We start from the raw sequence: 24,821 nt of genomic DNA on the forward strand, positions 1-24,821 counted from the left end.
AGAGACGGGGTTTCACCATGTTGACCAGGATGGTCTCGATCTCTTGACCTCATGATCCACCCGTCTCGGCCTCCCAAAGTGCTGGGATTACAGGCATGAGCCACCGCGCCCGGCTAACAAAGATATCTTAATGAAAGCCAGCTTGAGAGTATTATTATGCCAAGGGATTTCAGGTCTAGGCTTTTGAAAAACACTGCACTATGCTGGGGACCACCATTTTCATGGCACCTAAAAGATGTTCCACTGTTTCCAGGCCTCCGTGGTTTCTGACGATATGTCAGTAGTTTGCCAATTTTTGTTTCCTTGTATGTAAGGTGTGGTTTTCTCTGGCTGCTATTGAGATTTTGTTCTTTGTATTTTCTTACTGCTGCTAATCTTGTCTTTTTTTTTATTTTTGGTTTTCAGGAGTTCGGCTGTGGTATGCCTCAGCATGGTTTTCTTTGATTTTTATTCTGGAAAGTGCTGATATTTGTGTTTTAGCAGGTGGTTAGTTATGTTGACTCAGACTGAAAGCCTGTCTTCTGAGTGGCCACTCGCATGCTCTGTTCTTTTCTATTTAGCTGCTCTGCTTGCAACTTGCACCAAGCATGCGTGGCTTAGGAGTCGGCCAGAGACAGGGCAGTTTCTTTGAAGAACTTGGAGCACCCCTTTCCTGGCTTTCTCCTTTCTGGAATTTTCTCCTTTCTTACTAGGGGCTATGGTTACCTTACACGTTTCCTTTACAGGCCGGAAAGACCAGAGGTTTTGTATGGTAGTTTTGGCTGTCTTTCTTGGTACCAAATCTGGTCTACTCTCAGGGTAAAATCAGCAGTAATTCTCCCTGTGTCAGTAATTCCCTCCCTCTGAATTTTAGCACCCCTCCATGGTTGTCTTTTCTTTACTCTCTATTGCCTTCTGGAAATTCCTTTTTCGGTATTTTTGTCCAGCGGTTGTAGTCATCTGAGGGAGGACTGGGTCTGGCAGGAGCTTACTCAACCCTTCTGGAGGCAGAAACGCCAAGTCATCCCTTGATAGATAGTCCCATTAAAAACTTTAGTTTGAGTTACTATATACTGACCAGTTTACACATCTTCCTTACTCTGCTTTATATTCTGGAAAATAGGAAGTAGGATGGCCGTTTTAGAATCAGTCGTTTTGGAGTTGTAACATGTGGGTTGTTAGGAAAGGGACATCTTTCTGTGACTAACAATGTAGCCTAGCTTGCTCAAGGCATTGCTTCTCTTCACACTGTCTACTTACTGATTGCTGAGACAGTCTCTTGGCAGCCCGTCCCTGAGTCTTAGTTTTTCATTCTCTTCTTCATAAAGGGTACGGCTAATTTATGCAGGGTGCCTGGGAAGGGCTCTTAGAAGAGGTGACATTTGAGCAGAAGCCTGAATGAAGCGAGAGAGCAGGCCACGTAAATTCTGGAGGGATGTACGGGGGAATGGCAAGTGCCAGAAGCAATGTCTAGTGCATCTCGGTGGTGCGTTTTCGAAGGAGGTTGGAGAAGGCGGCATGGCCAGCCAGGTGCAGGACGGCACACATGTGGTCAGGAAGTCTGGGTTTTATCCTCTGTGCCTTAGGATGCCCCTGGAGGGTGTTAAGCAGAGGAGGCATGTGATTTGGGGGTGACTGGGAGGGAAAAGAGCAGAAGCAGTAAAAGACTTGCAGCAGCCTAGGTGAGGAACGATGGTGGAGAGAGCCAGTTCAGAGATCAGCATAGCACACATCTTTGCCGACTGCAGGGTCTCTCTGGAAGTGATGAGGTCAGAATGCACCATTTTTTTTTCCCAAGCGAAAATGACAGTGCCAGGCTCAGTGGCTCATGCCTGTAATCCCAGCACTTTGGGAGGCTGAGTCGGGCAGATTGCTTGAGCCTAGGAGTTTGAAACCAGCCTGGGCAACATAGAGAAACCCCATCTCTACAAACAAAGAAGAAAAAAAAAAGTTAGCCAGGCATCATGATGCATGCCTTTAATCCCAGGTTCTTGGGAGGCTGCGGTGGGGGGATTGTTTGAGCCTGGTAAGTCAAGGCTGCCATGAGCTGTGATTGTGCCACTGCGCTCCAGCCTGGGTGATAGAGTGAGATCCCGTCTCTTAGAGAAAAAAAAGATATGAGATTTTTCAGTGCCCTTTTCCCTCTCTCCCAGCCCTTGATACTCAAATTGAACAGGGAGAAGTATTTGGGGGAATGTAAATATCATTCCAGGGGAGTTGTTTTCCTACTTTCTCCCCAGTCGTCTCTTAGGGAAAAGGGAAGAGAAGCTGCATCCATAGTGTGCTCTTGGCATTATGAACTTTCCAGCTGGGGACTCTGCCTCAAGCCAAGAGGCTTGGATTCTGACTAGACCTCAGACAGGATGGGAGATTGTTCTCAGGGCTTAGTCCTTAGAGTATTGATAAGCTGTATTTTTTTTTTTTTTTTATCTCTGCACACTCTACTTTTAAAAATATCCCTTGAACGAATGAGACAATAATTTCCCAAAATTGTGATACCTAGGTGAAGCCAGCAGGGAAAGCCTTGTCCAGCTTCTCCAGATCCAAGACTGTGCAAGGTCTGGTGAATCTCACTAGGGATTGGCACATCTGGGTGGTTTGTTTTTCTCTTTGACAACATTTTACTTAGTAACATGGTGGCTATAGCTATGGCTTATGTTGCAAATGGGCTGTATGGCTGCGAAGGAAAATTATACAAAACAGGGCTACCTCCAACCAAAAATGAATAGCAAGAAATAGAGAAGTTTAAAGAAATTGCCAGAAAGTCATGTTGCATAATTGACTAACTTGCAGCAAATTGATTCTTTAGGTGATGTCTTCCCCTCTTAGTTTATATGTACTCTTTTTGCTAATTGAAAGTAAGGAATGTGAGGCTGTGAGAATTCTCTTGCTTTAGGTCATTTGACTAATTGAAACCTGTATTAGAATGAGGGCTCAAGACCTTTTTTTTTTAAGAAATTCTCACTTTGTCATCCAGGTTGGAGTACAGTGGCGTGATCTGGGGTCACTGCAGCCTCCACCTCCTGGGTTTAAGTGATTCTTGTACCTCAGCCTCCCTTGTAGCTGGTACTACAGGCACATACCACCACACCCGGCTAATTTTTGTGCACGGCTCTTGGACCCCACAGGGTTATGGGGTGTCCCTTATGCTGTGCTGAGGTGCAGGATCGAGAAGTAAAGAGACAGGACACTGAAGAACTGGTGAAGAGCATCTGGACTCGGGGGACCGTGCCACCTGTGAGCGGAGATCAGCGAGAGCCCCAAATGCCCGGGAGCATCTGTATTTATTAGATATAAGCAGGGGCAGGGTTGTGAGTGAGGCTATCATCCATAGGCTTAGTAATAGGGCATACATAATCCAGTGGGTCACAAGTGGGGGGACCACCCAATTATGTCACTTGGGCAGAGGTGGGCCATGCGCAGTAGTAGAGGGTCATGTACAGAAAAAGGGTCTGCTCCCATTAGGTCACCGAGGCAAGGAGGTGGGCTGTGTGCAACAGGTGTCTTGCGTAACACTTCTTATCTGGGTGCTGGAGACTTCAAAGGATTTCTAATAGAAGGATACTGTAAGCCAATGCAGTGGGAGCTGACAGACTTGTGCACTTCTCTGAAGATATTTATGGGAGGATGATTTGAGCTAGCACAGAAGCGAGAAAAGACTGACAGTGTATAGCCACCGTGACTGGTCACACCAGAGGGGTTCTTTTCCCGCGGTTATTTCCAGGATCTCAGACCTGAAGCCTGCTTTCCACAGAAATTGGATGCAAGGTACTACAACTCCTTTATCAGGAGGAGAGGCTCTTGCTCCAAGCCTGCCATACAGTGTATGCCCTTTCAGGCAGGGACGCCACCGCCTGGGTCTTTGATTCTTGTGCTGGTCCGGCTGTTTTCCCATGTACTGCTTCTGTTCTGTCACTGCTCTAGGCATTCCTCCTGCTACAAACTACTATATGGTTATATAGAAGGATTCTGTAAATCAGCACTGAATGTGTCAGTGCAGCTCCGACTACAATACCTATATGATTATATAGAATGATTGTACAGAACTAAGTATGCTAGATATAAGTATTAAGAATGATTATATAAGCTAGATATATGTAAGCAGTAAGTTATACTTTAGGCACTAATTCTGTAAACTAATATATGATTATATATAAAGGATTATATAAAGGACGTAGCTGAGTAATAACACTATAAACCAAGATATTCTTCAGGCACTAATTGTGCCTGGGTCTGGACAGTTCTCCTTCCTCGGTGTCCATGAGGGGTGTTAACTGCAGTTTTGTATTTTTAGTAGAGTTGGGGTTTCGCCATGTTGGCCAGGCTGGTCTCAAAATACTGACCTCAGATGATCTGCCCACCTCTGCCTCTCAAAGTGCTGGGATTATAGGTGTGAGCCACCGCTGGCCCCAGGTCTCAGGACTTCTGGCAATAGGTCAGGATATATTTTTTCTTCTCTTTATTTTTGTTCATGTCTAAATTTCTTGGAAAAGCAAAAGCTTGTCTTTTAAATAATATGTATATAAAATATAAGAAAATGTATCAAAATTAAAATACGTACAGAATATAGAATATACATGTAAAACATATGACACTTGAAATAGAGGCTGTGCTAATCTCATGTTATAATAATTGCTAGCAGTGTTTGAGCATTTTCTGTGTGCTAGGCACTGTTGATGGTCTTTACCTGCATTCTATCATTTGTTGCTCACCTGCTCACGTAGGCTGTTTTACCTGCACTTATACTGGGATCGTTGGCAATTTTTTCTCTTATAAATTAAAACATGTACAATTTTGTTTGTACTGAATGACGTCTCCATGTAAAGTTATAGATGGAAAACAATGCACTGTTACCTTCTTACTTCCTTTTCCTTCGTTTGCATTTCCTTGCCTTCTGCCTCATCACTTGACATTTACTGAATGTATGATGTCCTTAAATAATGTCGTCCTCGTTGTATCATCTTCTCTCTGTTGCTCACCTCCCTCCCCACTTGCTCCAAGCTCTGTTACCTGGTCCTCCTGAGTTAGGTGGGCATGACTGTGTGCCTCTTCGTGGACCTCATTTTCCTGATTCCGGAGTTCTCTGATGGTTTCCTCTTTTACGTTGGAGGAAGGGGATGATGGAGAACTAAGGTTAGTTGCTGTTTCGTTTCTTGCCTGTGTGATGGCTTGATGTTAAGTTTCATTCTCAGATACGGATTTACTGTAGGGATATATTATGCATGGATATGTTTTGTTGGAGGATGGAGATTGTCGGACTTGAGCCAGATGTAATTTTAAAGGATAAAAGGGCATTTAAAGTGTATTTAAATGGCCAAATTTCGTAGGTGGCAGGGTTCTAGGCCACGATTGTTGTTCCCCTTCCTTTGTGATGGGAGAAAGTCAGGGGTCCCATGAATGATGTTGTGCAAAAGAGCTAGCAAGGCACCATTGGGAGCTTGTGTGAGACAAGCCAGGCAAAGCGTGGGCATCTGCTCCTGGCTTGATTGTTGTAGGTGGATGGGTTTTTTGCTATAGAAAACTACATTAAATACTAAGAGGTTTCCTAATTTTTCTCTAGTTATCATTCTTTAAGATTATTAAAGATACTATTTACCTATAATTTTGATCTAGAAACTTCTCAAGTCTTTATTTCATATTCTGTAAATAGAATGGCAGGGCTGAATTATTTTCTATTTTCTGCTCATTCATTCATTTTATGAAACATTTGTTGAACATTTGCTTTATTGCCAGGCACTATGGTCTGTTCCTTTTGGTTAATGTCATACCAGTAATTAAAGCAGTAATTTGAAAGTCAGTCGTCCTGTTCACAAGTTACCAAGGTGTAATCATAAGGCATCTAATAGCTATATGCTGTAGTAACATGAAACAGCCAGTATTGAGGGGTCGAGGGAAGAGTGTTGTTTTAATTTGAAACAAAGCAGCATCAACAAAAATGAGAACCTTTCTTAAACATGACACACTCCCTCTGGTTGACTTGTTTCTTTTATGTTCAGTCTGCCTTTTCTTATATTCTTAGAGGCATTGCTGATCTGGGAGTCTGCATTTAGAAATGTTTGAGCCTTTCTGTTCTTCTGATTTTGGTGCCAGACTACATAATAGCTGGTTTGCTGAGCTTTAGTTTAGCCATTAACTTATAAGAGAAAAAATTGCCAGTGATTCCAGTGCAAGTGCAGGTAAAACAGCCTAGGTGAGCAGGTCAGCAGCAAATGAGAGAATGCAGATAAAGACCATCCACAGTGCCTAGCACACAGAAAATGCTCAACAGCTTTGAAGCAAAACTGTTAGAAGAAAACCTTTACTCTTCCACCCACTTAGTTTTAGTTTGTGTTTGCAAAGTTTGTGAGGGCAAAATCTTTTTATGGTTATGGGGGAAAGGGGATTGTCTTGGGTGCTAAACTATAGTTATTCTTCCAAGTTCGGTTTGGTTTACTGTCTCCTGGAGGTTGACTCTAAATGAGGGTGTTCAGCAGTGGTGCAGTGACATTTTGGGTCAGGTAATTCTTTGTTGTGGGGGTGTCTGGTGCACTGTAGGATCTAGCAGCACTCTTGGCTCCTGTCCACTAGATAATAGATGCAAGTAGTGCACTCCTTTCTCCCCATTTGTGACAACCAAAAATCCTTTCAGACATTGCCACATGTACCCTGGGGCAAAATCACTTTTGAGAACCACTGCTCTAAATTCTTAAAGCCGACTTACTGCAGTTGCTTGTCAGCTAACCACAAATAAACTGTAGTGCTTGGTGTTGTGTTTCTGTGAATCTTTAACAGCTTTTCTTTTTTTTTGAGATGGAGTCTTACTGTTGCCCAGCCTGGAGTACGGTGGCACCATCTTGGCTCACCGTAACCTCTACCTCCCAGGTTCAAGAGATTCTCCTGCCTCAACCTCACGAGTAGCTGGGACCACAGGTGCCCTCCACCACACCTGGCTAGATTTTTAAAAAATTATTTTTAGTAGATACAGGGTTTTGCCATGTTGGCCAGCCTGTTCTTGAACTCTTGACTTGAGGTGATCTGCTTGCCTCAGCCTCCCCCAAAGTGCTGGGGTTATAGGCATGAGCCACCGTGCCTGGCCCATTTATTCTGATTGCTAAAATTCAGTTTGCTATACCTGAACAGCTGTTGTCATCCAGCCCAGAGCAGTTGTGCTCAGAGGGTGGGCAGAGGTGGCAGGTGCCCTGTGTTCCTGGAGTCCTTAGTGGTTGTTCCCTTGTTGCTTCTTGATATCCAAGTAATGGACTTTAATAAACTTACTAAAAAAACTGGTGTGAAATCTAGGCCAAAACATTTGGATATTTGACCTCTGGCTCCATGATCCTACCTAAGTCTTCCAAAGCCAAAGTAGCTTCTCCTGATTTGGTTGTTTGTAAATTAGATAATTTTGGATATGATCTAGATATCAAATCATGATCATTTTAGTTTTTCTTGGGTTTCACTTTTAGGTGCAGAGTTAGGTTGTTTCTAGTATGGTCAAGTTTGGCTGATAAGTAACCTCAGATTTTGCAAACAACAGGGTGGTATGTTGATTTAGCAGAGAGGGTACTTAGATTCACACATCTAGTAAGCGGAGGAGTTGGAATTTGAACCCAGGCTTTTCTGATTGGCTCCAAAGCCATGCTGTCTCCCACTGTACTCGTGCTTCTCCCGATTCAATGTGCACAGGAATCCCCTGGGGGCATGTTAAGATGGGCTTGGGGTGGGTCTGTCCCCCTGCACCCCTCCAGCCCCCATGTGTGCTGCTGGTCTTCACACTTTGAACATTGAGGCTCCTTACTAGATTCCTGGTTTACTAATTGTGCTGTAGATAATCCTTCTGAAGGTTAACCCACAAAACTGATCATCTACAAGCAAATATTCAAGAATTGACATTTTCAAGTAGTTTTTCTTCATTTTAAGCTGTGTGTGTTCACTGCTGCGTGTGAGGGGGAGCTTTGTTCAGCTGAAGTGGCAGAATCACAGTTCTGTACTGAGTGAATGCTAGGTGTGTTAGGAAGGTAAAATGAACGATGGGGGTAGTTTGTTGAGGGTGTTTATGAACACCTACCAAATGCTGTCCTTTCCAAGGTTGACCTTATTTTACATTTTGTCATCTCTGAAATTGAGACGTGTCTTACATTGGATGGCCTCTTACCATCACCGAGCTTGCCATCAAGTCTGGCCCCTTCTGGCCACTCTCTTGCCCTGTGGCGAGTGGAGCCGTCAGTTAGTAAGGTGAGCACTTGGCGTTTCCTCTCCTTGTCGCTCTCTTTTGTGTGACCGAGGCCTCACTCAGTCCTTCGTTCTGTCACTGTGGAGTCTGAGCTTAGGACGCCCTTCGCTGTACACTCAGGGGTTTTTATGTTGGTCATACATGCTGCAGGGCAAGGTGGATTTTGTGGTCTGTGGCTTGGCTGGGACATCTGTTAACCGTAGTGGTGAATCTTTTACAGATCCTTCTTTGTCTTGAGTTGGGCAGGAACTCTTCTGGGTCCGAGGTGAAGTCTTAAAAAAAGGCTCTGGCCAAGAGCAGTGGCTCTCGCCTGTAATCCCATCACTTTCTTTGGAAGGCTGAGGCAGGAGGATTGCTTGAGACCAGAAGTTTGGGGCCAGTCTAGGCCACTTAGCAAGACCGTGTCTCTACAAATTTTTTTTTTTAATTGGCCAAGTGTGGTGGTGCATGCCTGTACTCCCAGCTACTTGGGACGCTGAAGCAAGAGGATCAATTACTTGAGCCCAGGAGTTTTAGGTTGCAGGGAGTTATACTAGCACCATTGCGCTCCAGCCTAGGTGATAACTCAAGACTCCATCTCTTAATAAGTAAATAAATAAAATAAAAGTTCTGTAATAAAGTAAACAAAGGATTGACAATTTCACATGCCCTCTTTTTTTTTTTTTTTTTTGATAGGGAGTTTCGCTTCTGTTGCCCAGGCTGGAATGCAATGGCACAATCTTGGCTCAGCACAACCTCCATCTCCCAGGTCCAAGTGATTCTCCTGCGTCAGCCTCCTGAGTAGCTGGGATTGCAGGCATGTGCCACCACACCTGGCTAATTTTGTATTTTTAGTAGAGACAGGGTTTCTTCATGTTGGTCAGTCTGGGCTCAAACTCTCGACTTCAGGTAATCCACCTGCTTCAGCCTCCGAAAGTGTTGGGATTACAGGCGTGAGCCATGGGACCTGGCCCACATGCTTTCTTAATTGGCAACATTGTTTTTCCTTAATGGTACACAGATTAATAATAATGCATTTTCAGGCCAGTCATGGTGACTCACGCCTATATTCCCAGCACTTGGAGAGTCTGGGGCAAGCAGATGCCATGAAGTCAGGAGTTAGAGACCAGCCTAGGCAATACGGTGAAACCCTGTCTCTACAAAAATGCAAAAATTAGCTGGGTGTGGTGTTACTTGCTTGTAACTCCAGCTACTTGGGAAGCTGAGGTGGGAGGATCACTTGAGCCTGGAAGTGGAAGTTGCAATGAGCCGAGATCGCACCACTGCACTCCAGCCTGGGCCAGAGTGAGACTCTATCTTAAAAAACAAAAAGCATTTCCTATGATGGCTTTGGCTTGAAGAAGTTTATAAAGTTAGCAAAACTTTAGCAGGAAAAGGACTGGATTTGGAATCAGAAGGTATGAGTTAGGATCAGGTGTGGTGGCACATGCCTGTAATTCTAGAACTTTGTGAGGCCAAGATGGGAGGATCACTTGAGCTCAGGAGTTCAAGACGAGCCTAGAGAACATATTGATGAGACTTGGGGACCTCAGTTTTGTTTTTGTTTTTTAAAAAAGGTGTGAATTAGAGTTCTGGCTCTTGCAATTAGCCAGTTGTATTATATCATTCGAGCCTCAGTTTCTGCATGTATAAAGTGAAGGTTAGATGCTATAATCTCCAAAGCCCTTCTAGCTCTGAATTAATTGGATTCTAAGTGTGCTAGAATGAATTAATTGAAGTATGAGGAGTCTGCATTAAGAACATAGAATAAATGGTTCTCCTGGTAAGGAGGGTGTGGCAAGAGGCATCTGAGCTGGCTGGCCTCCAGGGGGAGGATGGAAGAGAAGGTATTTGAAGCCGAAGAGACAAACTGGTAGGTCGCAGAGCCCCTTGGAAACCGTTCATAAATTTAAGCCCTCAGGTGCAATTAATTTGTCATACCAGGTAGAGGTTGTCCTCAGTACATGTAAAATGGTCTGTTGGAAATAAGGTGATCTTTCGTGGCATTCTAAAAAGATTATTCTTCGTGAGATGCTGTTTTTGGCTTTTGAGAACAAAATAATGGTTCCCCATTGGTTGGACTAATTAGATAAAAATAAGAATAAAATGAGGCATCCAAGTACTGACTGTGATCATCGTTTATGTGAGCATTAGGTGGCAAGGTAAATAACACAGCTACCCATCCACATTGTGGGTAAATTAAGATGGTTAAATAACAATTTTTGTGTCATGTAGTTGTACCGTTTGACGCGTCAAGTTTTGTTTTTTGAAGAAAATATTGCTTTGAGTATATGTTGAATCACTTAGGATAGATGTTTTTTGAATTGGGATTTGCTGAAGATGTAGAAGCTGTTGTGCTGAGTTCATGACACCTTGAAAAGAAAGAAAAAGTTTGTGTATGCGTAGTCAGCATTGTAGGTAGGAATTGCATAGGTGAAGTAATTAATCTCGACCAAAATGGGCTGTGCTCTTTATTTGGGTGTATATCCCAAAAAGGCATTAGAACTGGGAGTCAGAAGTGACAGACTCATGAGGTTTCTGGGTTCAGTTTTAAAATTAACCCACATGCTGGGAATTCCACAGCCAGGAATCGGAATCTCAGATCCACTCTGCCACCTTGTGTTCTCTTGGGAGAGTTATTTTTAATTTCCCTACGTCGTGTTTATTACATATATAAAATAATCCTCAGCTTTCACTTGATTCACAAGAAAATTAATGAATGAAGCTTAAAAGGTAAATCCGTAAACATTTGTTGAAGTATAAGGCAGCTTTGATTCCTGAAACGTTTATGCTAGATTTTGCAAGTGGGGAGATCATACACAATTATTCAGTAAATCCAGCCATGGTCTCCTTTGACCTAAATAGAGGTTTTGTTTTGCCTTCCATAATGCATCCTTAATTTTTAATGTTTTTCCTTCCTTGTCACAGGTGGTCCGCACTGAGAAGAACAGTTTGAACAACCGATTCTTACCCTGGAACGAAATTGAGACCGAGGCCATCCTGTCCATCGATGATGATGCTCACCTCCGCCATGACGAAATCATGTTTGGCTTTCGGTGAGAGACTAATTTCCAATCAAACACTTCAGGTCGCAAGTGACAGAAAACCTAGATTAGGCAGCAAAATGAATTTCTTGGCTGATGGTAACTGAGAAACCCTTACAGGTACTCAGGGCTGTTGTAAGACGTGGCTGGATGCAGGCTCGTAGATGGCCCTGGAGGAGTCTGTCTCTCTTCATCTCTAGGTTCTGATCTGCGCTCCCACAGGCCTTTCCTCTGTGGCCAGGGAGGTGAAATTCTTTGATTGGCTAGACCATGGTTACCTGCCTGCTCCTGGTGCTACAGGTGTATCATCCTTAAACCCAAACCACATGGGCAGAGAGTAGAGGCATTGGGTAGTTCTCTAAAGGAAATAGGGTTTTGTCGTTAGAGGAATGGGAAATAACTCCCAGGCAGGCAGAAGCAACTTGCTGCTGTGTGTTGGAGCAATGGAACAGTGCCAGCATCCTGGACCCAAAAAGGTTTGGCGGAAGGAAGGCGTCGGAAGCAATGATTTAAAAGGAAAAAGAAGGGGAGGAAGAAAAGGAGGTGGTGGTAATGATGATGATGATGCTGCTGCTGAACATATGTTGAACCTATACTGTGTGCCAGGGACTAGCTGAGGACTTTGTCTTACCTCATTAATCCTCCTAAAATTTGATGACGTAAATTGTATCTGTCTCCATTTCCTATAGGAGTAAATTGAGATCCAAGGGAACAGAACCATGTAGAAGCTAGAAAGTGGCAGGCAGAGCTGTAGGTTCAAAGGCATGTTTGTCACACTCCAGAGCTTCACCTGGCCTTCAACCCTTCTGCCTTCTTGAGTCTTAGTAACTGCTGAAGGATCCCACTTGAGGGTCATTGCAGGGAAGAGGGTGGAGTAGATGAAGGCCACTCCAAGTGTATCAGGGAGTGTGATGTCGGTTTTGTTGCTTGTTTATGGTGAGGTAAGTACAAAAATTGATGGTAAGCATTCAGAAACTTTTAAAGAAACTTGACAAAATGAAATCCAAGTATATGATCATTTTTCTTGCAGTTCTTTTTTTGGCAACATTTCTTCAATATAATTCATATACCGTAAAATTTACTCATTTAATGTACAGTTCAGTGGTTTTAGAATATTCACAGAGTTGTGTTAAACATCACCGTCGTTAATTTTAGAAATCTTTATCACTACTGAAAGAAACCCTGTACCTATTAACAGCTACTCCTGATTTTTCTCCAACCCCTCTGAGTCCTAGATAGCCACTCTGTCTTTGTGTCTCTCTAGATTTGCCTATTCTGGACTTTTTCTATCAATAGAACCATACAACCATGCATGGCCTTTTGTGACTCTCTTCTTTCACTCAACACGATGTTTTCAAAGTTCATCTTATAGCAGGTACCAGTTTTGTTTTTTTTTTTGAGACGAAGTCTTGCTCTGTTGCCTGGGCTGCAGTGCAGTGTTATGATCTTAGCTCACTGCAACCTCTGCCTCCTGGGTTCAAGCAATTCTCTCACCTCAGCCTCCAAGTAGCTGAGGTTACAGGCATGGACCACCACGCCCAGCTAATTATTTTTTTTATATTTTAGTAGAGATGGGGTTGCCCAGGCTGGTCTTGAGCTCCTGTGCTCAGGCAGTCTGTCTGCCTCGGCCTCCCAAAGTGCTGGGATTACAGGCATGAGCCATGGAGCCTGACCCAGGTACCAGTTCTTCATTCATTGTCTGTTGATGGATATTTGGGTCATTTCTATTTCTTGGCCACTATGAATAATGCTGTGAACCTTCATGTGCAAGTTTTTGTACGAGCAGGTCATTTGTCTTGAGCGTATACCTAAGAGTAACGTGGCAGCCTGCCAGACTGTTTTGCATGGTGGCAGCCCCATATTGCATTCTCACCAGCAGTGTATGAAGCTTCTAGTTTTTCCACGTACTTTTCAACATTTGTTATTTTCCGTTTTTAAAATCTATAACCATCCGAGTCATTGTAAAGTGACAACTCATTTTTTATATATGTGTGTGTGTATATATATATATATATATATGTATGTTCATGTGTGTATGTATATGTATATATATGTGTATGTGTGTATATATGTGTGTGTGTGTGTGTGTATATATATGTATATATAGTTTGATAGTGACAGGATCTCACACTGTTGCTGAGGCTGGAGTGCAGTGGTGCAATCTTAGCATGCTGTAACCTTGAACTCCTGGGCTCAAGTGATCCTCCTGAGTAGCTGTGACTACAGGCTCACATCACCACACCTGGCTAATCTTTAAATTTTTTTATAGAGATGGGGTCTCACTTTGTTGTGCAAGCTGGTCTCAAACTCCTGGCCTCGAGCAAGCCTCCCAAGTGGTGGGATTATAGGCCTGAGCCACAGCACCCAGCCATACAGTTGTGATTTGCATTTCTCTAACGATGTGGAGCATCTTTTTATGTGCTTATTGACCACTTCGTCTTTGTATATCTTCTTTGGAGAAATGGCTTTTCACATTCTTTGCCCATGTTTGTTTGCGTTGTCTTTTTATTATCGCGGTATAAGAGTTCTTTATGTATTCTAGATTCAAGTTCCTCATCAGAGATACGAGTCGCACATATTTTCTCCCCTTCTGTGCGTTAGCTTCTCACTTTCTTGATGGTGTCCTTTGAAGCACAGAGATCATGTTTTGAAGTTCACTGTAATTGTTTTCTTTGGTTGCTTGTGCTTTGGGTGTCATATTTAAGAAATCATGCAGTTCATTTTTGTTGTATTTTACCAAAGTATTAATCGGGTGGATCACGAGGTCAAGAGATCGAGACCATCCTGGTCAACATGGTGAAACCCCGTCTCTACTAAAAATACAAAAAATTAGCTGGGCATGGTGGCGCGTGCCTGTAATCCCAGCTACTCAGGAGGCTGAGGCAGAAGAATTGCCTGAACCCAGGAGGCGGAGGTTGCGGTAAGCCGAGATCGCGCCATTGCACTCCAGCCTGGGTAACATGAGTGAAACTCCGTCTCAAAAAAATAATAATAATAATAATAATTTTGGGGAAAAATTAGTTCTTATATCGTTTGAAAACCACTGGAGGCCAGGTGTGGTGGTTCATGCCTGTAATCCTAGCACTTTGGGAGGCTGAAGCGAGTGGATCACCTGAGGTGAGGAGTTCGAGACCAGCCTAGCCAACATGGCGAAATGCTGTCTCTACTAAAAATTTAAAAAGTAGCTGGGCGTGTTGGTGTGCTCCTGTAATCCCAGCTACTCAGGAGGCTGAGACAGGAGAATTGCTTGAACCCGGGAGGTGGAGATTGCAGTGAGCCAAGATCATGCCACTGCAGTCTAGCCTAAGTGACAGAGCTCAAAACAAAACAAAAACAAAACCACTGGAGTAGGCTTCTTTGGAGGTCTTGTTAAATTAAGTGTGAGTCCAGGATAGAGAGTTCTTTCTCTGTGCTTCCATTCTGTTCACTGAAGGCCTAACCTGACCTACATGGTTCTGGCCCTGCCTTTGGCTTAGGCTTGTAAGAGCAGATGCTCCAATAAAAGGAACAGCAGCTTTATTGCTCATCTGTCTTAAATCCATCTATAAAGAATGATTTGACACATTTCTGACAAATTAGACCATCTGTTCTTACTCTCCCCGGCCTCTCACATTTCCTTTGACCTCTTGCCCAGTATAGTATTGGGTAAGATCCTGGTGAACCGAGGTGTATTTCTTTGTTGATGATAATAAGTAGCTGGCCCTCTCCACTTGTTTTTATGAAAGGAAGAAAGTCATGCGGTAGCTCCAGGTGAGGTCTTTGCTGCTGCAGGTGGTAGTGGTGGGCGGTGGGTGGTAGGGGGTGTTTCTGTTGCAGCGTGATGTGGTTTGGAGCATGCTAAAGGACTGTGCGGTGAGCAGAGTCGTGGGGTGTTGACAGGAGAACTGCCAACCCTTAGATCCAAGAATGATTTCGATAAGGAGCCCAGCTTTGAAGAATTTGAAGCTTATTAGCATATTTGGCATTAGCTATCTTCTAAGCCCCTGATTTAGGGGCTTCTGACCTTGCCTGTTCTATTTTCCAACAGATTTGCAGGTGGTGAGAGAATAACGGGAGGCCTTTTAATGTGTCTCTTAACCATCATTTGCGTTTGAGATTTAGCCTCTGGTAATGGAGCTGGTGAATCATCATTGCTGTCTGTACATCCTAACCATTTCCCACCTGGACTCTTTTCTCATGTGTTTGGGCATCCTTTGATCTAAAAGCTTTTTCTTATTCATCTCCCCAATTTGCTTATTTCACCTTAATGGGAATGAAACAGACCTAAGTTCAAAGGAAAGGGTAAGTCTGAGAATTCTTTCCTCTGGCAAAGATAGATCTTGACTCATTTCAACTTACGTAGCCAAGAAAGAGGCAGATAGAATCGTAAGGGACAGATAGAAAAGGTATACCAATAGACTTAAGAGCATGTATCCATACAGAAGGGAATACACGAATGGCCAGAGCAGCATTATTTACAACAGAAGTGCAAACAACACAGAGGGAGAAATACTGTGGTTCCATTATGTGAGGTCCCTAGGTAGTCATTCATATACACGGAGAGTGGAATAGGGGCTGCTGGGCTGGGGAAGGTGGGAGTAGGGATCAGTGTTTAATGGGGACAGAGTTTCCATTTGGGAAGATGAAAGAGTTCTGGAGATGGATGGGGGTGATGGTTGCACAGCACTGTGAATGTGCATGATGCCACTGAACTGTACATTTGAAAATGATTGAGATGGTACATTTTATGTTTATTTTGCCACAATTAAAATCATTTGTCTTAAAAGCCCACCTAGAAGGCTATTACGTTGCAATAGAAGTTGGATTCCTCCTCTGCTGGATTAGATTTGATGCTTTCAGACTTACTAGGAGAGGAACTCTTGAAATGAAATCTTCTGTGTCTTAGGAAATGAAGTTGCATGTAAGTGATGAGGGCGTTTGCAGGCAGTTTAAATCCCTGGAAGCCCTTCTGCAGGCCTGTCGGGTTCTGTGGAACTTAAGTGCTTTCCGTTCTCCAGTTTATCCTGGGAAACTGGGGACCAATTTTATTTGTTCTACTTTACCTATAAATTTGGAGGTGATATAAAAGTTTCTACTGAAACATATTGAATTCTCCATTTATTTCTTCCATTTAATGAAACCTTTCAGTTCTGTGGTTCTGTAGATCACATCTCATGATACACGTTTCTCCCTCAGCCCTGCTTGTTTTGAATTAGGAGTGGCGCAGTTCAGTAGTCTGTGGTTAAACCAGTGGTCTCTAAACCTTTTTATTATGTACCCTCTCAGTAGAAGTGTGCAATATATGTAAATTACATACATGTCCTACTGAACTAATACGTCACGCTCATTGAAAACAAAGCCTTTTGGCCAGGCACAGTGGCTCACGCCTGTCATCCCAGCACTTTAGGAGGCTGAGGCAAGTGGATCAGAGGTCAGGAGATTGAGACCATTCTGGACAACATGGTGAAACCCCATCTCTACTAAAAATAGAAAAATTAGTTGGACATGGTGGTGCGTAACTGTAGTCCCAGCCCAGCTACTCAGGAGGCTGAGGCAGGAGAATCACTTGAACCCGGGAGGCGGAGGTTACAGTGAGCTGAGATCGCATCACTGCACTCCAGCCTGGTCACAGAGTGAGACTGCATCTCAAAAAAAAAAAAAGAAAGAAAAAAGAAAACAAAGCCTTTCTTAGAAAATGTTTGTTTGTTCATTCATTCATTTTTAGAGCCAGGTCTTGCTCTGTTACTCAGGTTGAGTGCAGTGGTGCAGTCATAGCTCACTGCAGCCTTGAACTCCTAGGCTTAGGCAGTCCTTCCACCTCAGCCTCTCAAGTAGCTAGTAGTTCAGGTGTGCTCCACCATGCCCAGCTAATTACAAAAAAAAATTTTTTTTTTTAGAGACAGGATCTTGCTATGTTGCTCTGGCTGGTCACCAACTCCAGCAATCCTTCTTTGTCAGCCTCCCAAAGTGATGAGGTTACAGGCATGAACCACCTCGCCCAGCCCTTTCTTGGAAATTAAATAAACTAAAAAATGAATTGAAATTGATATCATCTTTCTGCCTCTTAGTAGATTATTGGGCATACCCCATTCTGGGAACCCCCTTAGTAGATTATTGTGCATACCCTGTTCTGGAGATGCCCTTCCCAAGTTAGGGCTTATTCTTTCTGGAAGGGCTGGAGGATGCTGACTGCTAGAGGGACAATGCGCAGGTGCTTATTAAGGAAGCTGAATATGTTACCTTATTTGCTTTTATCCTGTTTGGCTTGTTATTGATTTTGTTTTATTTTGAAAGGATAAAAGAAGTAAAAGCCTAGGAGCCAGAGCTTGTAAGGTAGAGGCAATAATTGTGAACACTTCTGATGACCCTAGAAGCTCTGTACTCAGGTCTGCATATGCACTTGTGTTTTTTGAGGGTGTGGAGAGAAGCTCGGGACCGCATCGTGGGCTTCCCTGGCCGTTACCACGCATGGGACATCCCCCATCAGTCCTGGCTCTACAACTCCAACTACTCCTGTGAGCTGTCCATGGTGCTGACAGGTGCTGCCTTCTTTCACAAGGTAAGAAAAAGCTGGTCAGAATGGCATCGACTTGGTAAGAGTTTCGCCTTTGTGTGATAGTGGAATGCTGCCCTCAGCTTAGCTCTGCTAACGCTTTTTCTGTGTCTCTTCTGTGCTAGATGTCAGTTGTTTCCATTTTTAGAGACAGTGATCAAGATGCTTAGAACAACTCTGGGATAAAAAGTCAGGATGAGAGGGCTGCCTGTACAGCAGCACGTTGGCCATTTGGAAACTATTTTTCTGGGCGTTGGCTCTCCCTCTGTAAAGCTGAGGACCCTGGGCTAAAAGACCCCTCAAATACCTTACAGTTTTAACACTGCCAGTCCAGATGTGGCCCAGCCATCAGAAAATGACCTGGGCACTTTTCTGACTTAGATGTACCACGCCTGTCTCAGGCCCCACAACGAGCCTCTGTGTGGCTCTGCCGGTTCTTTGTGATGCTTCTGTGCTCATTACTTTCACTGTGCCTCATAATCTGATTTTCGCTGAATATCCGAAGCTTACGACCCTGCAGTCTTTCTTCCTCTACTGTTCTGTGTTTTTTGCTCCTGGCCCATCTTCCCTGTCTACCTCTTCCATTCTGTAAAGTGGCCCCTGACCATGTGTGACTGCTGAGCACCTGGTGTGTGACTGGTCAGAATGGAGATGTGCTGTTCAGTGTAAAGTGCACAACAGCTTCAGAAACTTGTAACAGAGAGTGTCGGACAGCTCAGTAACTGTTTATATTGATTGCATGTGGAAATGCAGTTAGTTTGGATATCCTGGGTTAAAATTACTCATTTTACTGTCTCTTTTTACTGTTTAATGATGTGGTTATTGTGGCTTCTAGAAAGTTTACAATGCTGTATGTGGCTTCTGTGTCCGTGGGTGCCACTCTCTACCTCCCTCCTAAAATCCTACTCAGGCCCTGAGGAGCCCCTGTTCTAAGACTACCCTGGCATTACCCCCACTGCCCACCTCACAGAGCACCTCTTCTGTCCGCTGGGTCTTCTCTGAGGACAGTGCTCCCTTTAGCCTTTTCCTGTATACTTTGAGGCACTCATATCCCCACATCTGTGCTTCAGCACGGGGCAGGCGTAGGGAACATTTTCATTGCTTACCAATGACACTTCCCTCCCACTGTCACATAAAGTCTCACTTGCAACTCCTGTCATCTGTCCTGCTGCTATCGACTAGCCTTTTCATTGTGCCCTGACAGTCACCAAAGACGGTGGCACCTGCCGCCACCTCTTTGTCTGCGTCCACGCCCTCTGTGGTTCTGGCGCCTTCACTGTCCTCACAGAAGACCCTCCCACCACACTCTCTCTGCCTGGAAGGTGTCATGTCCTGGGGTCTAGCCTCTGTTGTTGTTCTTCTTTTCCCTTGGGGTTCTCTCACACACTCAAGGTTTCGAGGCTTTTCTTAGCATCTGCAGACTGGTGACTTCCTCATCTTCTTCCAGCCGTGGCCTTTCTCGCTGAGGTCTGCATTTGTGTATTTTCACTGTTTACGGGACCTCTCTCATTTGTCCCTCAGCACTTCATACCAACTTTTCCCACAAAAGGTCACCATCTCTCCCCAGCTCCTTGAAGTCTTTTCTCCGGTACCTATCTCACATCTCAGATGGTGGCATCTTGCCAGTCACCTCAAATAGAACAATAACATTCATTTTTATAGGGACTTGTTTTACTTTTTAAGACAGGGTCTCTGTTGTCCAGGCTGGAATGTAATGGTGGGATCCTGGCTCATTGCAGCCTCAGCCTCACCCAGGTGATGCTCCTGACTCAGCCTCCAGGGTATTTGGGACTACAGGAATGCATCACCACACCTGGCTTTTTTTTTTTTTTTTTTTTTTTTTTTGGTATTTTTTGTAGGGTTGTGGTTTTACCATGTTGCTCAGGCTGGTCTCAAACTCCTGGGCTCGAGCGATCTGCCCCGCTCTAGCCTCTTATAATGTTGGGATTACAGACATGAGGCACCATGCCTAACCTACAGGGACATTTCGAGCCCATCTAAGCAGTCATTAAACTTTCAGCTATTCTTTTTATTTTAAAAACTTAATGTGTGAAGCTGATCATCCCATTCTTGCACGTCACCTCAGGACTTCCTTCCTTGGGTGAGCCTTGGTTGGGCTGGGGATTGCAATTAGGGCGAGAGGAATAGGGTGTTAGCAACTGGCCAACATCTGCACACTTGCTCAGCTCAGAAGGAGCCACTGATCTTAGCAGTGTCTATCCTCATATCCTGAGGATGTACTTAAATTCTGAAAAGTCTGCCTTCTCAGATTCAGACTGTTTAAAAACACAAATGGTCAGATACCTCTCCTTTCAAGAAATCATTCACCTAATGAAAGTTAGTATTTTTCCTGTGTGAAAATCTAGAAAGAAGATTACGGACTAGCAGCCTCCCAGTCTCAGTTGACTCACAGAGAGATTTTTGGGCCCTCCAGCATTGTCCCATACACTGACAACTTTTAAAAATCAGAAGATTTCACAGAAAGATTTGAGTTGCAATACAAATGAAGATCAGGCCCTGTGAGGCCTGGCTGGGCTGCGTGGTGTTTGTTCCTGTCGATGGGGCCCATAATGGGGCCGGTGTGAGCTCACCTGCCTGTGGCTCCTTGTTTTTCTTATACTCATTTCTTTTTTTTTTGAGATGGAGTCTCGCTCTATTGCCCAGGCTGGTATGCAGTGGTGCGATCTTGGCTCACTGCAACCTCTGCCTCCCAGGTTCAAGTGATTCTCCTGCCTCAGCCTCCCGATTAGCTAGGATTGCAGACATGTGCCACCTTATCCAGCTAATTTTTGTATTTTAGTAGAGATGGGGTTTCACCATATTGGTCAAGATCTTAATTTTTAGTTAAAGTGGTATAATTGAATATTATTATTTTTGAAAACCTTGATTGGATACCAATCAAGGTTTTACCATGATTGGCAAAGTTATAGCAAGTTATAGTGAGTTATAGCAAGTCAGGTCTGTTTCCAAATCAAACTTTTTTTTTTTTTTGAGATGGAGTCTCGCCCTGTCACCCGGGCAGGAATGCAGTGGCACAGCCTTGTTTCACTACAACCTCCGCCTCCTGGGTTCAAGCGATTCTCCTGCTTTAGCCTCCCAAGTAGCTGGGACTACAGGTACCTACCACCATGCCCAGTTAATTTTTTTTTTTTTAGTACTTTTTTTTTAGTTTTTTGGTAGTTGGAATTACAGGCATGAACCACCATGCCCAGCCTGGATCACCTTTTTGTTAAAAGAATAAAAAGTACAATACATTTTTTAAGTTTACCAACTCTTAAGAAAGCACGTTTATTCTGTGTCACAAAAACATTTTATGATCATTATTTCCCTAAACAGATTATACTGTAGGTAATGAAGTATGCTAATAGTGCACCGGTTTAACTGGGAGCCTCACCTATTCATCTGTTCATTACAGCAAAGTGCAACATGTAGCAGTTAACGTGTGCCCTGTCTTGTAGTATTTGCTGATTTCTGTGGTATAAATATTCTTACCTTGGCTGATTTGAAGTTAGCATGAGCCACTGAACATGGATTTGGGAAGAGATGTACAGTTGTACACCATTATGTAGTATTTTCTTTTTTTTTTTTTTTTTTTTTTTTTTTTTTTTTTTTTTTTTTTTTTTTTTTTTTTTTTTTTTTTTTTTTTTTTTTTTTTTTTTTTTATTATTTTTTTATTTTTTAGTAGAGACGGGGTTTCACCATGTTGACCAGGATGGTCTCGATTTCCTGACCTCGTGATCCACCCGCCTCGGCCTCCCAAAGTGCTGGGATTACAGGCTTGAGCCACCACGCCCGGCCCATTATGTAGTATTTTCAACATCAACAGTAGATATAAGTAACCTCAAGATATAATAAATTAGGAAGTAATGAATTTAAGGTATTCATTGCATGGATTTGTAGTGTAATTTTAATTTGTTTAATTTGAAGTTTATATAATTACATCTTTAATAATGGCTGTGTTTAACAACAAGCTCACAACATTCTAAAAATGTAGCAATTGACATTCATGAGCAGGTGTCAGTGGCCCCAACTCTTCCCTCTGTGGACCTGTAGAACAGTCTGAGAACTTTGCCATTTTAAAAATTTTCTTTCTTTCTTTTTTTTTTTTTTTGTGAAAAAGTGCTTGCAAAAGAACTTTGGCTTTTATTCTAACTGAGAGGGGAAGGCTTGGAGGCTTTAAAGCAAAGGGGTGACATGTTCAGTTGGCTTGAGTGTTAACACAGTCACCTGCTGTGCTGGGACTAGCACATGGGGAAGAGAATCTGGCAGCAGGGAGGGTATTTAGGGGCCAGTGCGGGCAATCCAGGCAAGAGATGAAGGCGGGGTTGGGAGCATTGAATAGCCAGGGCCAATAGTGAGAAGTGACCAGACTCAAGAATCTCTGTGGAAGGCCACGAGGGATGGTGTGCTTCATGGTTCTGAGATTTATTGAGGTCTGAGAAAATAACCAGGCTTTTCCCCGTCACTTACTCTTTTTTTTCCTTTTGCCATTGTTAGAGATAAAATAGTGTTACTGAACCAGCGTCTGACCTAGTTTGACAAATCTTTATATTGATTTCAAAATCGCTGCGGTACCAAGGAGATGACATGATGTTCTGTTACTGAAGGGGGTGATGATGGCATTTGAATGGGATAAATTCCTCACTGCAGAAGATCTGCCCGTCAGGATGTCTGGCACCCCCAGCCCAAGTCCCTAAGTGCCAGTAATACCTCCCAGTTACTACCACACCCAAACAGCCCCTCTAGTCATGCGTGTTTTGTCTGAAAGCCAACAGCCTGTGTCCTCTAACAGAGCATGTGGTTCTTTTTCTTCCCGACAGTATTACGCCTACCTGTATTCTTACGTGATGCCCCAGGCCATCCGGGACATGGTGGATGAATACATCAACTGTGAGGACATTGCCATGAACTTTCTTGTCTCCCACATCACTCGGAAGCCCCCCATCAAGGTGAGGTCCCGCTGCTGGTGGGGCTGCAGATACACGCATGTTTAATTCACTTGCTTTGCAGTCGCGTGACACATAATTGCACTGGACCTCAGTCCTCATTTGTCCTACATCACGAAAGGATTGTCCATGGGCTTCGTGAGATGTTAAGACAGGGGCCCTTCATTCCAAAGGCCAATGGAGAGAAACCAGAAGGTTTGGAAAGATGTTGCATCATAATTTTTATTAATCTCTTACTGGAGTTTAGCATTTTCTTCAATTTTGAAACAGGCTATACAATTCATAAGAGTATTTGTAGTTAACTGATTTGTTACCAGTGGAAATCATAGATATCTTCTTATCACATGTTGCAGTATCTGCAAAAATATTGTTTCTGTTTGTTACTGCTTTGAATTCACGGCCATTATTACGCTTCCTTTAGATCTTGTTATTTAATGCATTATAAAAGAGCATGTATATCACTGTGTTTAGTGTAACTCGTTTGCATTGTCATCCTGTGTATTGCAGTTTATATATCTAAAAACATTATTTTGAGGAGTCCACAGCCGTGACCCAATTGCCAAGCCAGAGGCACAGGGGATATCCATCAAACAAAAACCTTAAGAATTTCTGAGTTAATATATATAAAGCTCAAAGAATAGTGCCCGGCGCATAAGTACTACATAAATTATTTACCCAGAGCCAAAAATACCCTCAGAACTCTAGACATTCTTGTTCTTTTTTGTTCTTGGAGGAATTAACAAGTACACTCAGTGCACAGAAAGCCTGGTTCCACCCCCTTCCTGTCATCATGGGTGCTCTGTCAGCAAGTTAGAGCATGCTGGTAACGGTCAGCATAGCTCAGTCCTTACAGAAGGAGACATTATGAGAACCAGTAATGCTACAGAATCTGTAACTTCAAATGAATATTTGTGACTGTGTTTTGTCTGTGTTTATTTCATAGATTTATACCGGATGTCCTTAGAAGGGTCAGCAAACTAATGAGATCTTCTTTTTGTGATTATCATAAAAGCACATTACTTAATTTTATGAAATAAGTTGACTTTCATGGATGTCATTGCCATGAATAAATAATAATTGTGTTCGGCCAGGACGGTGGCTCACTGCTGTAATACCAGCATTTTGGAGGCCGAGGAGGGCAGATCACTTGAGGTTAGGAGTTTGAGACGATACTGGCTAACACTGTGAAACCGTGACTCTACTAAAAAATATACAAATTAGTCCAGGTGCCATGGCTCATGCCTATAATCCCAGCACTTTGGGAGGCTGAGGCAGGTGGATCATGAAGTCAGGAGATCTAGACCATCCTGACTAACATGGTGACACCCTATCTCTACTGAAAATGCAAAAAATTAGCTGGGCGTGGTGGCATGTGCCTGTAGTACTAGCTACTCTGGAAACTGAGGTATGAGAATTGCTTGAACCCAGGAGGCGGAGCTTGCAGTGAGCTGAGATAGTGCCACTGCATTCCAGCCCGGGCGACTGAGTGAGACTCTGTCTCAAAAAAAAAAAAACTTCATTGTTTATTATTTATTTATTTATTTATTTTTAGGCTAGTCAAGTGAAAAATAAAAAAAAAAAAAAAAAAATAGTAATGATGATAATAATTGTGTTCTGGATTAAGTACCCACCACCATGTACTAATAGTCAAATCGTATCTTTAGAAGTGGGGTGTAGTGGCACACACCTGTAGTCTCAGCTACTCAGGAGGTTGAGGCGGGAGGATTACTTGAATCCAGGAGTTCTAGGCTGAATGTGCTATGGGCGTGTCTGTGAACAGCCACTGCACTCCATCTTGGGCAGCGTGTGAAAAGGAAGTTGTACTTTAGTGCTAAGCAGAGTGGTCACCAGAGGATGCTGGTTCCATGCAGCAAAGCATGGAAAATGCATTTGGAGGCCAACTGTGGCTCCTGGGCAGAACATTACTCCTGATTGTCCCAGAACATTTCCTTCTATTGCCGTGACTTCTGTTAAAGCCTCACAAGAGAAAAAAAATTAGCAAAATAATGTATTGATTTTTTTTTAACTGTGAAAAATAATAGTCACAAGTATATATATAAGAATAGTATGTTTTCCAGGTAGAGTGGTAGGTCTCTTTTTTTTTTTTTTTTTTTTTTTTTTTGGTATTTTTT

The 24,821-nt window shown here is 43.2% G+C and overlaps 1 protein-coding gene across 5 annotated transcripts in view; it reads left to right on the plus strand.

The window, feature by feature from the left end:
• The window catches only part of EXTL3 (exostosin like glycosyltransferase 3), a 126,762-nt gene that overhangs the window by 94,212 nt on the left and 7,729 nt on the right, over window positions 1-24,821 (plus strand). For all 5 annotated transcript variants that reach the window (XM_037742681.1, XM_017540440.2, XM_017540441.2 and 2 more), the window contains 3 exons: window positions 11,096-11,223; window positions 17,605-17,749; window positions 22,564-22,692. In XM_037742681.1, the coding sequence (XP_037598609.1) occupies window positions 11,096-11,223; window positions 17,605-17,749; window positions 22,564-22,692 (402 nt within the window). The remainder of the gene's footprint in view (window positions 1-11,095; window positions 11,224-17,604; window positions 17,750-22,563; window positions 22,693-24,821) is intronic.

Source organism: Cebus imitator, unplaced genomic scaffold (genome assembly GCF_001604975.1).
Source record: "Cebus imitator isolate Cc_AM_T3 unplaced genomic scaffold, Cebus_imitator-1.0 Scaffold125, whole genome shotgun sequence".
Classification (NCBI taxonomy): domain Eukaryota; kingdom Metazoa; phylum Chordata; class Mammalia; order Primates; family Cebidae; genus Cebus; species Cebus imitator.